A 14,901-nucleotide genomic window follows, 5' to 3' on the forward strand; every position below is an offset into this window, starting at 1 on the left:
TGCAAGCTTTTAACTTCCAGCAGCAACGCTTTATAATTGTAAAGTGCCAAGCTCCTAGAGCCTTGTTATTCTACAAAGCACGAGTCACATCACCATGCGTAATTAAATCTGATCCCAGAAGATCAGGGATGTTAAGCTTATGCAGCGGCAGAAGCTTACTGTACTTGGTTCCTGTGTGATTCATGCAGTTTGGAAGAATGCCACACTCTAGTTATCTGCGGACAGAGTCAGAGTTGTAAGGCACATCAATGGGCCCTTTGGCCTACCAAGTCCATGCCAAATGGGTTTAACATCTATACTCGTTCCACTTGCCTGCATTCGGGATATCAATTAAAAGACATTTGGACGGGCACATGGATAGGAATGTGATAAGAGGGATATGGGCCAAACGTGGGCAGGTGGGACTATTGTCAGCATGGGTAAATTGACTGAAAGGCCCTGTTTCTGTGCTTGGTGACATAATGACTGCGGAAGAAATGGGAAGGTGACATTTTGGGACCTGACCCATAAGACATGGCAGTAGGGCGGCGAAAGCTGGAAAAAAAAGACAAAGACTGGCGGGTAACATGGGTGGAGTAAGTGACCAAGTTTTTAGTTTTTAGTTTTAGTTTTAGAGATACAGCGTGGAAACAGGCCCTTCGGCCCACCAAGTCCGCACCGTCCAGCGATTCCCAAACACTAACACTATCCTCCACACACTACAGACAATTTACATTTATACCAAGTCAATTAATCTACAAACCTGTACGCCTTTGGAGTGTGGGAGGAAACCGAAGATCTCGGAGAAAACCCACTTGGTCATGGGGAGGACGTACAAACTCCATACAGACAGCACCCATAGTCGGGATCGAACACGAGTCTCTGGCGCTATAAGGCAGCAACTCTACCGCTGCGCCACCGTGTCTTCCTTGCCATGCCTATTCTCGGAGAAAACCCATGCAGGTCACAGGGAGAACGTACAATCTTCGTAAAGACAGCACCCGTAGTCAGGATCGAACCTTGGTCTCCAGGCACTGCAATTCGCTGTAAGGCAGCAACTCTACCGCTGCGCCACCGTCTATTTTTCAGCTCTATCTTTCACTTACTCTGCCAACGTGTCACCTGTGTCTTGTTTTACTGCTTTCTCCCCCGACTACAATATCTTAAGAATGGTCAGGACTAGGGTTGCCAACTTTCTCACTCCCAAAGAAGGGACAAAAGTTCAAAATAAGGGACAAATTCCCGACGGCAATTTGTTGACCGACTCGGCCGTGGCTGGGTGAATGATGAGTTGGCCCGGGTGCTGGATTGCACACAAAGCCCAGCCAGAGGGCCAGCTGAGGAGTTTTGGCACGGGTGTCAGACTTTGCCCAGGCCAAAACTCCTCGGCTGGCCCCCCGGCTGGGCTTTGTGTTCTGCTGCACGCAAAGAACGGCACCCCATCCAACTGATGATCGTTCATGAGATGGAGGCGTGGTGGTGTCGGCAGTAAGTGAAGGTCCAAAGATCGGACAACTGGCCAGGCTACCGACCGACGGGGCCATGGGCGAGGCGCTGCTGCTGCACTCCATGGGCTGCACTACGTTGGGACGGGTGAGGCGGGCCCGGATGCGGCGCTATGACCTGACAGTTCCCTCAACCTGAGTAGTAGCAGTCAAATACGGGACAGGGCAGTCCCATACGGGACAAACCAATTCAGCCCAATATACGGGATGTCCAGGCTAATACGGGACAGTTGGCATGCCTTGTCAGGACCCAAAATGTCACCTTTCCACTTCCTCCACAGAGAGTCACAGTATCACTAAGCACTGAAACAGGCCCTTCAGCTCAACTCACCTATGCTAACAATTGTCCCACGTTGGTCCCCTACCCCTCTAAACCTTTCCTATCCATGTATCTGTCCAAATGCTTTTTATATTGTAGTACCTACCTCAACTATCTCCTCAGGGAGCTCATTCCATGTACCCACCACTCTCTGTGTGGAAAAGGTTACCCCTCAGGTTCCCCTTATATCTTAGGTAGACGTAAAATGCTGGAGTAAATCAACGGGTCAGGCAGCATCTCTGGAGAGAAGGAATGGGTGACGTTTCGGGTCGAGACCCTTCTTCAGACCCAAGACGTCACCCATTCCTTCTCTCCAGAGATGCTGCCTGACCCGCTGAGTTACTCCAGCATTTTGTGTCTACTTTCGATTTAAACCAGCATCTGCAGTTCTTTCCTGCACACTCCTGGTATATCTTACCCTTTGGACATTAAACCAATGTCCTCTGGTTCTTGAGTCTCCTAATCTTGCTAAAACACTCTGTCCAATTTGGCATTTTGGCACCTGCCCAATCTCTTCCTAATAGCTCAGGCCTTCAAGTACTGGCAACATTCTCACAAATCCACTCTGCACTCTTTCCAGCTTAATGCCATCGTTCCAATAACAGGGAGATCACAACTGAACACAATACTCTAAATGCAGCCTCACCGACATCTCATACAACTGTAAAGTATAGAAACAAGAAGGGTCTGACCCAAAACGTCACCTATCCACATTCTCCGAAGATACTAGCTGACTCACTTAGTTACTCCAGCGCTTTGTGTGCTTTCATTCCATCTTCTATACTTTAGAGCCAATACCCTGACGGATGAAGGAAGGCCAATGCACTGAAAACATTTGACTACAAAATCTACATATGACACCATATTCAAGGAACTATATATCTGCACTCCTCGACCCCTCTGGTCTCCATCACTCCCAGGGCTGTGCCATTCACTGTGTAGGTCCTGCCCCAAAATGCAACACCTCGCACTCATCTACATTAAACCCCATTGGCCATTCATCAGCCCGCTTGCCCAACCTATCAAGATGCTGCTATACTTTTATAGTCTTTGCTGTCTACTAAACCACCCATTCTAGTGACATTTGCAAACTTACTAATCGTGCTTTCGACAGTCGCATCCCAATTGTTGATATGAACCACAAACACCAATGGGTCTGATCCCTGAGGCACAGCACTAGTCACAGACCTCCAGTCTGAAGAACAACCTTCCACCATCATCCTTTGCTTCCTTCCGTGAAGCCAATTCACCATGATGCCTGACCTGCTGAGGTACTCCAACATTTTGTTCTTTTATCCTCAAGGTTCCTTGCATCTCCATTTCATTTCAAAGTCTTATTATACACAACACCAGAATATCTATTGCCAAAGGTCTGAAATAAACATTGCACAATGGTGGCACGGTGGTAGAGTTGCTGCCTTATAGCGCTTGCAGCGCCGGAGACCTGAGTTCGATCCCGACTACAGGTGCTGTCTGTACGGAGTTTGCACGTTCTCCCCGTAACTGTGTGGTTTTCTCCCAGATCTTCGGTTTCCTCCCACACTCCAAAGACGTACAGGTTTGTAGGTTAATTGGCTTGGTATAAGTGTAAATTGTCCCCAGTGTGTGTAGGATAGTGTTAATGTGCGGGGATCGCTGGCCGGTGTGGACCCGGTGGGCGGAAGGGCCTGTTTCCACGCTGTATCTCTAAACTAAACACATATAGGTGAAAGAACTGAATGTATCCTGCAAACTTGATATATTGTTGTTCTAGACACTATTATTGCCTTCAATGAAGGATGATATATTGATAGTTCCACGTCGTTTCTCAGTTAAGTAAGGAGCAACAGAATAAAAGTCTGCAGATGGCACATTACCATCAAGTTTCGTACATTGCTGCTTGCTGGAATAGCCAAACGGTGAGATAAGTGATGGAAACAGACAGCACACTTCTCCGCAATGAGCAGAGATGGCGGCAGAGAATAAATGCAGTAGATATGTTGGCCAGCTCAAGTGATTCAAGTGGACATATTCTCGAGGGTGGATAATATCGTCAAGGTCACAATAACCTCAGAACAAAGAAATCTAGTGATACCCAAGGAAACGTACATACTGTTTCTGGTGGTAAGGCTGGAGCAAAGAAATATTAGTACGCGTACTTGTCTGATAACTGCAAAGACTCAAACAAGGCCATATTAATAACCTTAAATTAAATTATAACTTGCCGAAGGCAGAAAGTGAAGAGCTCTGTTTGGCAATTTTAACCAGGAACCAGGGGAAACGGCTGATAAATACACTGTCAGGTTAAAAGTGGCAAGGAGTGGTTCGCAGACGTTCTGAGATTGAGAGCAATAAACAATCTGCCAGGAGCTCACTGGGCAGATCGGCATCTGAGGGGTGAAAAGAAATGGTCGAAACGGGGGGGGAAGAGTGCAGTGGAGAGATAAGTTTTTTTTGGCCTTCCATCACAGCAATGTGATGGATGTTTATGTAAAATGTAAATTATGTTGTGTCTGGGGTCTGTTTGTTTGTAATGTATGGCTGCAGAAACGGCATTTCGTTTGGACCTCCAGGGGTCCAAATGACAATTAAATTGACTATTGACTATTGACTATTGACTATTGACATTTTTGTTCAACATCCCGCATCAGGACTGTGAGTGGAGAGGGGAGAGAGCTAGTATTGAGAGAGGAGATGTGCTGTGATCATAAGTGATAGTAGTCGAATTAGGGCCATTCAGCCCATCAAGTCTACTCCGCCATTCAATCATGGCTGATCCATCTCTCCCTCCTAACCCCATTCTCCTGCCTTCTCTCCATAACCTCTGACACATGTCAGATAGCAGCCAGAAGTGATTGGAGGATCAAGGAGAGGTGGGGGGGGAGGGAGGAGGGGGGTGTGGGAGGATAACAAAAGGAGGGGGAGAAGTGGAGTTAGGAAACAATGGCAGCTCTCGCACACTTCTGCACTGCTGTATCTTTTTAAACTAAACTGAACTAAGATGAGCTCTGGCATCAAATGCCCGATTTGGTGCATCTTCCAACAAACGACTTTGACCTTGCAAGGCCACAAATAACACAGGACACAAACACAGAAGCAGACATTCACAAAGTATGCAAGACTTGCTTCTGCGGAAGATAAAGGAGGTCTGGCTTGTCTGGTTTGTGGATTTGATGTGTAGGAAGGAACTGCAGATGCTGGTTTACACCCAAGAGAAACACAAAATGCCGGTGTAACTCAGTGGGATAGGCAGCATCCCTGGAGAGAAGGGATGGGTGACGTTTTGGGTCAAGACTCTTCTTCAGACTGAAGAAGGGTCTCGACCCGAAACGTCACCCATTCCTTCTCTCCAGAGATGCTGCCTATCCCTCTAAGTTACTCCAGCATTTTGTGTTTAGCTTGTGGATTTGATGTGCTGTCCCCCTGTCCACTTTCTATTACCCAGCCTCTCTTAGCACCTAAAACTCCAGTCCTCCAAGTCGCAGCAGAAATTAGATCCATGTCCTCCAATACGCCATGACACACTCTTTTCTAACATACTGCAGGAATATCTGTGAAATAATATGTTTAAAATAACCCTGTTTCAAATAACCCAGTTTAGGCAACAGGCCTGGCCCCTCTTCATTCTACCAGGAGGTACAATAAGTATGGATTGATGGTCTATTTCTATTTAAAAAATCATATGAAATATACAAAAGTGACTTTCTATATTGGTTTTGAAGTTCAATGATAGCAAGTTGCGTTACTGCAAATCTACTTTAGAAATGAAATCACAAACAAAAACACAGAAGCTGCTTCCAAACGTTGAGAAATATGGCAGTATGTGTCAGGATACTCCATCTGCTTATGTCAGTGGTTCCCAAACATTGGTGCCTGATCTCCTTGCGGAAGGGAGGTGGTGAAAAGACCACAAGAGGTAATTACATGTGGGCGGTCACGGTGGCGCAGCGGTAGTGTCGCTGCCTTGCAGCGAATGCAGCGCCCAGGTTCGATCCCGACTACGGGTGCTGTCTGTACGGAGTTTGGACGTTTTCCCCATGACCTGCGTGGGTTTTCTCCGAGTCTTCGGTTTCCTCCCACACTCCAAAGACTTATAGGTTTGTAGGTTAATTGGCTTGGTAAATGTAAAAATTGTCCCCAGTGTGTGTAGGATAGTGTTAACGTGCGGGGATCGCTGGCCGGCGCGGACTCGGTGGACCGAAGGGCCTGTTTCCGCGCTGTATCTGTAAACTGAACTAAACTAAACTAAAGGTCTTTGGAGCCTCAATAATATTGAGACGATTTAGAAAGTTATATGCAGCACTGCTGCTTTCCCAGTTCTAGTGCTGCTATCACTCATTGGAAATGCTAAGTTTGAGGCTCAACCCCTTCAAAGGAAAGGCTCTGATGGACGCAACGGGGTTGCACAATTTAGCCGGTGCGAATAAATGGGGCTTTCATTTGAAAACGCTTGGAATGACTGCTGATATACTGACTGAGCACATGGTCAGTCTGATAAATAATGTGATACTCACCAATAAAATCGTTCCTTTGTCACTTGTTCTTGCAGCAACTCCCATTTCTTTCCAAAATCAACAGAAACATATAGCTACAAAAAAAGAAAACAAGTAGTTATTTTACCAGTGCTTCAAAAATGCACATGTAATACATGCTGTCACTTTATTATTCAAAGCCAGCTGGATACATAGCCCACAGCACTGGAACTTCGTTGTGGATTCATGTGTTATTCTTCAATCCACCTCCAGGCTTTGTGGCAGACACTTCCAAGGAATGACAAGAAGGGATTATGCATCTTATGTGGGGGAGGACTAGGTGCCATAGTCATCTGATATTCTGTGTAAACACCAGTGTCATTATTCAGGAAAATTAATAGCAAAACGTATGGGCAGCACGGTGGCGCAGCAGTAGAGTTGCTGCCTTACAGCGCTTTCAGCGCCTGGAGACCCGGGTTCGATCCCGACTACGGGTGCTATCTGAAGGGAGTTTGTACGTTCTCCCTGTGACCAGCGTGGGTTTTCTCCGAGATCTTCGGTTTCCTCCCACAACCCAAAGGCGCACAGGTTTGTAGATTAATTGGCTTGGTATGAATGTAAATTGTCCCCGGTGTGTGTAGGAGAGTGTTAATATGCGGGGCCGCTGGTCGGTGTGGTCTCGGAGTGGGGGAGAAGGGCATGTTTCCGCTCTATATCTCTAAACTAAACTAAAACTTTTACTGGTAAAGAAATTACGAACACAGTGAATCACAACTGTATTCCTATGTCATTTGTATTTCACACTCTTTTAAGGGCACCCATTTATGGAAGGATTCACATACATCTATAGTCATTATAGCAGCAGTTATTTTTTAACACCCTCTCTCAAAAATGGACGATAATACGCCAAGGGAAGCTAGAAATTAATTTGTAACTTTATCAGTTATTATTTTTCAAATACAGGTGCACAACCTTTTATCCGAAGATCCAAATAACGAAAACCTCCGAATAGCGGACATTTTTTCAGTCCTTGAAAAAAGGTCCTTGAAAACGTTCACGGAGGGCGGCCCGCAGAGGTGACAGCGGAACCTCCGGTCGGTCCTCGAAGAAAGGGGAACTAAATCCCCATTCATAAAAGAGAAGGTGAGGGTATATTGCGCGGGAGGGTTAATAATTGACAATGTGCTGCTGTCTGCCCGCTGAATTACAAAGTTCCCACGGTAGACTCACGATACACAGTGTATCGTGAGTCTTGCGTGGGAACTTTTTAACTCAGCGGGCAGGGAGCAGCAGATTGTTGCTCCCTTCAGTTTCACCCCACCTACACCCCTCTGCTTCCCGGCCATGTGTGTGACCCCTTCCCTCCCCTCTCCAGCTCCCCGCCCATTGCACCGGCGTAGGGGCTTTGCACTGTCTTCACGTCGGCAATGCCAGTCACCGGAGACGTCAGGACCAACGGGACACCGACCCCCAGGCCCACTGCAAGCACGGAGATTCCAGAGACCCACAGCCAGCAGCAGCCCAGGCCCGTTCCAACTCCAGAGGAAAACTGCAAACTAGCGGGAGACATCAGGACCACCAGAAGCCGCTCCCAGATGGGCCGCTACGGCGACAAGTGGCAGTTCACCCACAGCCCGAGCTGTGCCCCCTCATCGGGACACCGACCCCCAGGCCCACTGCAAGCACGGAGATCCCAGATCAGCAACTCCAGCCCAGCCCCGTTCCAACTCCAGAGGAACACGTAGGGGCAGAAGCTGATGATGTGCAAGGTAAGGTACGTCTACGTCTTGGGGTCGCGCAGCTCGGGCTGTGGGCGAACTGCCACTTGTCGCCGTAGCGGCCCATCGGGGAGCGGATTCCTCTGGAGTTGGAGGGGGAGGGGGGTATTGTGCTGTTTGATCGCCCCCTGCTATCCCAGGGACAGGGAGACAGGACGTTCACCGAGGGCGGCCCGCAGAGGTGACAGCGGAACCTCCGGTCGGTCCTCGACGAAAGGGGAACTAAATCCCCATTCATAAAAGAGAAGGTGATGGTACATTGACCGGGAGAGTAGGAATCCCAAGACAAAGTTGAGTGAGCGTTCACCGAAGGCGGCCCGCAGAGGTGACAGCGGAACCTCCGGTCGGTCCTGGAAGAAAGGGGAACTAAATCCCCTTCATAAAAGAGAAGTGGAGGGTATATTGCCCGGGAGGGTATATCGCCTACCTGGAAGAAACCAGACATTTTTTCCAGGATGTCGTCTGCACACCAAAGCTCACGTTTGGCGCCAAACGCACGTCGCCTCTGCTGCACACGGATATAAGAGTGTGAAAATGTCGCCTAAGGGCATGTAGCCCCGCTAGGGTGACATGAGTGCGAGAGGTGATTCAATGCTGCGGTCACATTTACAAATTCAGGAATTCATTCAACACACTGCATTTCATACAGACATTTATTCTGCAAGAAAAAACTACATTGAAGACTCAAACTCGCGACCGAGGAACTGCCGGGATCAAGGCGCAAACTCGCGACCTTGCGGATATGAGCCGGGCACTCTACCACTGAGCCAGCCATTAAAATCTACGCTAAAAAAATTCCATTCCGAAGACCGACAAATTCCAAATTACGAAAAGTGTCTGGTCCCAAGGCTGTCGGATAAAAGGTTGTGCACCTGTACCAGAAGAAACAAGTTGGAAATCTAATGTCCACTAATGTCCCACTAAGGCAATTTTCTGGGCGACTACAGGCGACTGCCGCAAAATTTTCAACATGTTGAAAAATCTTTGGCGTCAGTGGCGCCAATTTCTGCTGTCGTAGGTTGTCGCAGGTTGTCGCAGGTTGTCGCCAGGTGTTGTAGGTGAATTCCATTAAAACTAGCCGCTAGCAGTCGCCAAGAGACCTAAGCAGCAACCTCTGGTGACCTTGCCCGCCACCCAAGGTTTCCATGAGGTCACGGAGGTTTTGGTCTCTCTCCCTAATGATCGAAAGTGGTTTCCGCGTGGTCGAGGCTTCATCTAGGTTGCTGCTATTTTTTCATCATTATTAAAACCGGCCTCGACTTAAAATAGGCTGCATTTTTAAACTGGATGATGTTTTAGTCGCATCGTCTAGTCGAAGCCGGATTTCTTCATAGTCGCGGAAGGTTTTCAACATATGCGTGGGAGGTGGTAGGAGGTTGCAGGTCACCTCGACCTTGATTTTTTTTTGGGTGGCGGGCAAGGTCACCGGAGTTTGCTGTTTAGGTCTCCGAAGTGGGACAGGAGCTTAAAAGATAAATAAGAAGAAACCTAGGTAAATGGGAAAGATCAGAGAAGAGAAATAGAGATAGACACAAAAAAAGCTAGAGTGACTCAGCTGGACAGGCAGCATTTCTGGAGAGAAGGAGAGGAGAGGAGATGACAAACTAAGTTTAGCTACCATACAGTTAAAACTTTATATTGCCCAAGTTTCCATCTACTATACATTGAGTAAGATACTCTGATACCAGGATTACGAAGAGGAAGTTGAAAGGATGGCTCATTTACGAGAAATCAAATTTGTAATAGAAACATAGAAACATAGAAAATAGGTGCAGGAGTAGGCTATTCGGCCCTTCGAGCATGCACCGCCATTCAATATGATCGTGGCTGATCATCCAACTCAATATCACGTACCTGCCTTCTCTCCATATCCCCTGATCACTCTAGCCACAAGGGCCACATCTCACTTAAATATAACCAATGAACTGGCCTCAACTACCTTCTGTGGCAGAGAGTTCCAGAGATTCACCACTCTCCATGAAAAATGCTTTTCTCATCTCGGTTCTAAAGGATTTTACTTCAGAGTCACGTGAGTGATTCCGTGAAGAACCCGCTCAGCACGCATACGCGGCATTACGTCCAGCAGAGCAACAGCGGCACAGCGGGAGTCAGGCGCTCCAGCTATGGAGGTGAAAGAACGGACCGTCAGGAAGCTGACGTCGGGTTTTTCATTCATAGGGAGCCTTCTGCTGTCCGGCAGAGAAGAAAGGCTCTGCAACAAACCTGTCCCCTGCTCGACTCCACGGAGGAGCGTTCCATCTGGGGGGGCAGCATCAAGGTGGTAGGATCACTTACCGGCGCTCCGCTATCCCGACGCCGTGCCGAGCCCAGCCCCGCTAGCGCCTGAGCAGCGGGCTGGAAGTACCGCCACGGAAGAGGCGTCCGGCCGGTGGCTCCGACTTATTGGACGGGACGTCTTTCCACCCGCACGGGGGGAAAGACAGCCGCCTGAACAGACCTGCCCCGCTCGACTCCACGGAGGAGCGTTCCATCTCGCGGGGGCAGCAACAAGGCAGTAGGACCGCTTACCGGGCGGTCCGCTATACCCCGACACCGCGCCGAGCCCAGCCCGTTAGCGCCTGAGCAGCGGGCTGGATGTAAAGCCATGGAAGAGGCGTCCGGCCGGTGGCTCCGACTTATTGGACGGGGACGTCTCTCCACCCAGGTGGGGGAGAGACAGCTGCCTGAGCCGCATGGAGCGGCTCTTGGAGCAGGAGCTCCAGCGAGGTGCACCCCAGGAGGGGCGCTCTCGCAGAGGGGGGGTCAGGCACTCCCTCCACAGTGCCTTGTGCACTGTCCATTGCTTCCTCCTTTCCAGAGGATAGCTTTGGTGACCAGGACTGGGCTGGTCAAGAACAGAGGCAATGGCTGAAGATCCCGGGAGTATGCAAGGGGTGTAGGAACAGGAAGAGCTGCTAGGTGTGGTGGATAGCTACGTGGAAACCCCACGTACAGGAGGCCGTTAAAAGCCTGACGTCAGCCATCACATCGTTTCTCCTCATTCCATGGACAAATACGGAGATGACCACAACCTTCGTAAACAAGTCATAAGACCTGCCATAAATCCTACATTGCGGGGTTGTGCATACCCCAGCCACTGAACCAGACCCACTGCTCTTTGGCAAAAACCTCACAAAGCATATGAAGGACATGCAAGAGGTTTACAAAACTTTCCGCTCACGAGGGCAGGGCAGGGACGAGCAAACCAAAAACAGTCATTCCTACGCAGCAGCACCCCATCGCGTCCATCAGTCAACGTCTACCATATCGGACTGATGAAAGCTCGGGGTCCACATTCTATCACCGAAAGTCTTCTTTAGACCAGGGCCCAGAGCGGACCCCATGGAAAATGTGCGACCTCCCAACATCACCGCCACGTCAGACGACGTGCAACACTCGTTGGACCGGCAGGAAACAGAAGAATACCCATAACCATGGAGGTAGGTGGGTCTGGTTCCTACCAGTATATAGAGTAATACTAACACATGGGAGTCTATCACGAGTGATCAGTATATACTCAATGGCATTAGTGAATACAAATACAATTCATACTAGAAAAATTGCCATCAGGTCAACATTCACCCCAGAGGGTATTTTTCCCCTCTCCGTTAAAGAAACAAGAGGGACAAGCTGAACTGGTGAGAATAATTACAAAGGGTATCATGGGAAAACCTGAACCCTTGCAATTCGTATCAAATATATTCACTGAACCCAAAAAAAGATGGTGGATGTCACATCATCATTGACTGAACTTCACTAAATATGTTTGTTAAGTATATACATTTCAAAATGGAACCGGTTGTTACTGCCAAACAACTAAATTCCAAAGGATACTTCATGGCAAGCATTCATCTTAAAGATGTTTACTATTTAGTACCATTCACAAGGATCATCGCAGATACCTGAAATTTACCTGGAGGGGGCAGCTATAGCAGTTTAAAGCGTTACCCAATGGGTTCACATCAGCCAAGAGTGTCACCAAGACACTAAAACCAGCTCTGGCAATATTCAGAAGACAAAAACATATTGTCATGGCATATCTCGATGATATCCTAAATGGTAGGCAAGACCATGAAATTGACTATGTTAGCTGTTCAGCTACCAAACAGTTATTCGAAACCCTGGGGTTATCTTACATCCAGATAAATCTAAGTTGAAGCCATCCACTATCATGGACTGCTTGGGCTTCACAATTAATTCAGTCTACGTGACTGTAACATTGCCAAGAGACAAAATAGTTGAAGTGGCACAATCACGCAACAATTTAATGGTCAACAAACTACCAACTACTCGACAAGTAACAGAGTAATTGGGAAAATGGTAGCAGCATTTCCGGCTACATAATTCGGACCTTTGTACCAAAAACGACATACAGGTCATTATGATCGTTTCATGAAGTTACCCACTGAAGTAATATCGGAACTACAGTGGTGTGCAAAAAACGTTTGACATAGTTTCAGCATTATCATCACTAACCCTACGTCAGTTATCCAAACAGATGCCAGTGCTCAAGGCTGGGGAGCAACTAACTCTATATCCAGCACAAGTAGAAGATGGACTAACCCAGAATCATCGTTACCACTTACACTGGGCATTAATTATCTAGAGATGTTGGGTGACTTTTATGGTTTAAAAGCATATGCATAAATATGCATCACTTGCATGTATGATTATAAATAGATAATACTACGGTGGTGGCCTACATTAACCATATGGGCGGCATAAAATCGGTATCATGCGACAAGTTGGTCAACACAATTTGGCAATGGTGAGTCCAAAGACATATTTGGCTATCAGTAACTTACCTGCCAGGTAAGCTAAATACAGTGGCAGACACCAGGTCACGTAAATTTAATGACAACATCGAATGGATGTTAAAACCCCCAAAACATTTTTCACAAAAGTTAATATGGCACGCCAGATACCGATTTATTTGCATCAAGGCTAAATCACCAGGTACCTATGTATGTCGCTTAGGAACCGGACCCTGAGGCAGCAGCGGTAGATGCGCTCGCGCTGGATTGGGGAAATTCTTCTTCTATGCATTTCCTCCCTTCTGCCTCATCGGTCGGGGACTACGCACAGTACAAATGGACTCTGCTTCAGGTATTTTGATAGTACCCGACTGGCCTACACAGCCATGGTTCCCAATACACCATGACATGGTTGTTGTAACTCTGATGGTATTCCCCAGTGACCCAGAGTTATTAACACCCAGTGTCGGGCACAAGTCACCTGTGCCATGAAAAAATCAAACTCCTGGGTTGCAGATTCTGCACAAACCACTTCTGGGACTGGGATTATCATAATAAACCGTCGACACCATGTCAGCATCCCTCCGAACATCCACTAAAAAACAGCACTTGTCCAACATCAAAAAATGGGAGAAGTACTGCTTGGATACAGGGACCACCTACTCAACCGCTACAGTTACCAACGTACTGGAAATCCTGGCGAACCTTCACCACGATGGACTCAGCTACAGAGCCATCAACACAGCTAGAATTACCCTGTCTGTCCATTTAAAACCAGCTCCAGGACAACATGCCATGGGGTCCCACCAGCTGGTGGTCAAACTAATGAAGGGTATTTACAACTCTAACCCCCTAGACCAAGGTACACCCATATATGGGATGTCAGTGTGGTCCTGACATACCTCAGGGGATGGCCACCAGCCAGATCCCTCAACCTGGAACCATCTATGCTCAAAACACTCATGTTGATGGCACTTGTATCTGCACAGAGGGTCCAGTCACTACACCTATTGCGACTGGACAGCATGCTCACAGCTCCAGACCAGATCTCTGTCGTTATCCAGGGAATGATCAAACAGAGCAGACCAGGAACACCTAATCCAGTCGTGGAATTCCGGGCTTACCCGTCAGAAACACGGTTATGTGCCATGACCCTACTATCCTACATAGACACAACCAAAATACTCGAGGGAGATGAAAAGCCTTGTGGGTCAGTCATAAAAAACCTTATGGTCGGGTGACGAGCCATTTCAAGATGGCTCAAGCAGGTGCTAAAAGCTGCTGGGATAAAAACTAACATGTACAAATTTCATTCCACCAGGGCAGCATCCACGTCGACGGCTAAAAGAATGGACGTGCCTATAAACCACATCCTGGCTACAGCAGGATGGTGGGGGGAAAGACCGTTCAGAAATTTTATAATAAGCTGTTGGCAAAACCTGTTTTATTTGCAGGAAAGATTTTACAGACTGCAAATATTTAATTTAAGCCCAGGGGAGCAATTTAATTTCTTTGTTGTTATTGTTAAAAAATACCATTGTGTTTTTCTACAAACAGATTCATTGGTTGGTACGATAACACACTTCCTCCCTCAAAGAATTCGGCAGTGATGTAGTAATAACTGTTACATGGTTTGAAATCACAGAGCTTTGAAATCTTCACGGAATCACTCACGTGACTCCGAAGTAAAATAGTAAGATTAAACGAGAACTTATCAGTTTGAAGTTTGATCTGTATCTTATGAGGAGTTACGATGAGGGATTACGTGCCCTCCGCTCCCACCCTCAATAATATAGGTCAAATTCATAAACCGATGTCTCCTTATCTTTACTATGTTTACTTCAATAACTGTGTCTATCTGTGATTCCACACCGCTGCTTTGAAGTATGCCGCGCATGAGTGCTGAGCGGGTTCTTCACGTAATCCCTCATCGTAACTCCTCATAACATACAGATCAAACTTCAAAGTGGTAAGTTCTCGTTTAATCTTACTATTTCCCCTGTATCCTTAAGCTGTGACCCCTTGTCCTGGACTTCCCCAAAAGAACAATCTTCCTGCATCTAGGCTGTCCAATCCTTTAAGAATTTTGTAAGTTTCTATAAGATCCCCCCTCAA

At 47.4% G+C, this 14,901-nt stretch overlaps 1 protein-coding gene across 2 annotated transcripts in view; it reads right to left on the bottom strand.

The window, feature by feature from the left end:
* sorcs2 (sortilin-related VPS10 domain containing receptor 2) overlaps positions 1-14,901 on the bottom strand; it is a 736,913-nt gene that overhangs the window by 204,811 nt on the left and 517,201 nt on the right. For both annotated transcript variants that reach the window (XM_055644862.1, XM_055644870.1), the window contains exon 5: positions 6,297-6,370. In XM_055644862.1, the coding sequence (XP_055500837.1) occupies positions 6,297-6,370 (74 nt within the window). The remainder of the gene's footprint in view (positions 1-6,296; positions 6,371-14,901) is intronic.

This window comes from Leucoraja erinacea, chromosome 1, assembly GCF_028641065.1.
Source record: "Leucoraja erinacea ecotype New England chromosome 1, Leri_hhj_1, whole genome shotgun sequence".
Taxonomy (NCBI): Eukaryota; Metazoa; Chordata; class Chondrichthyes; order Rajiformes; family Rajidae; genus Leucoraja; species Leucoraja erinaceus.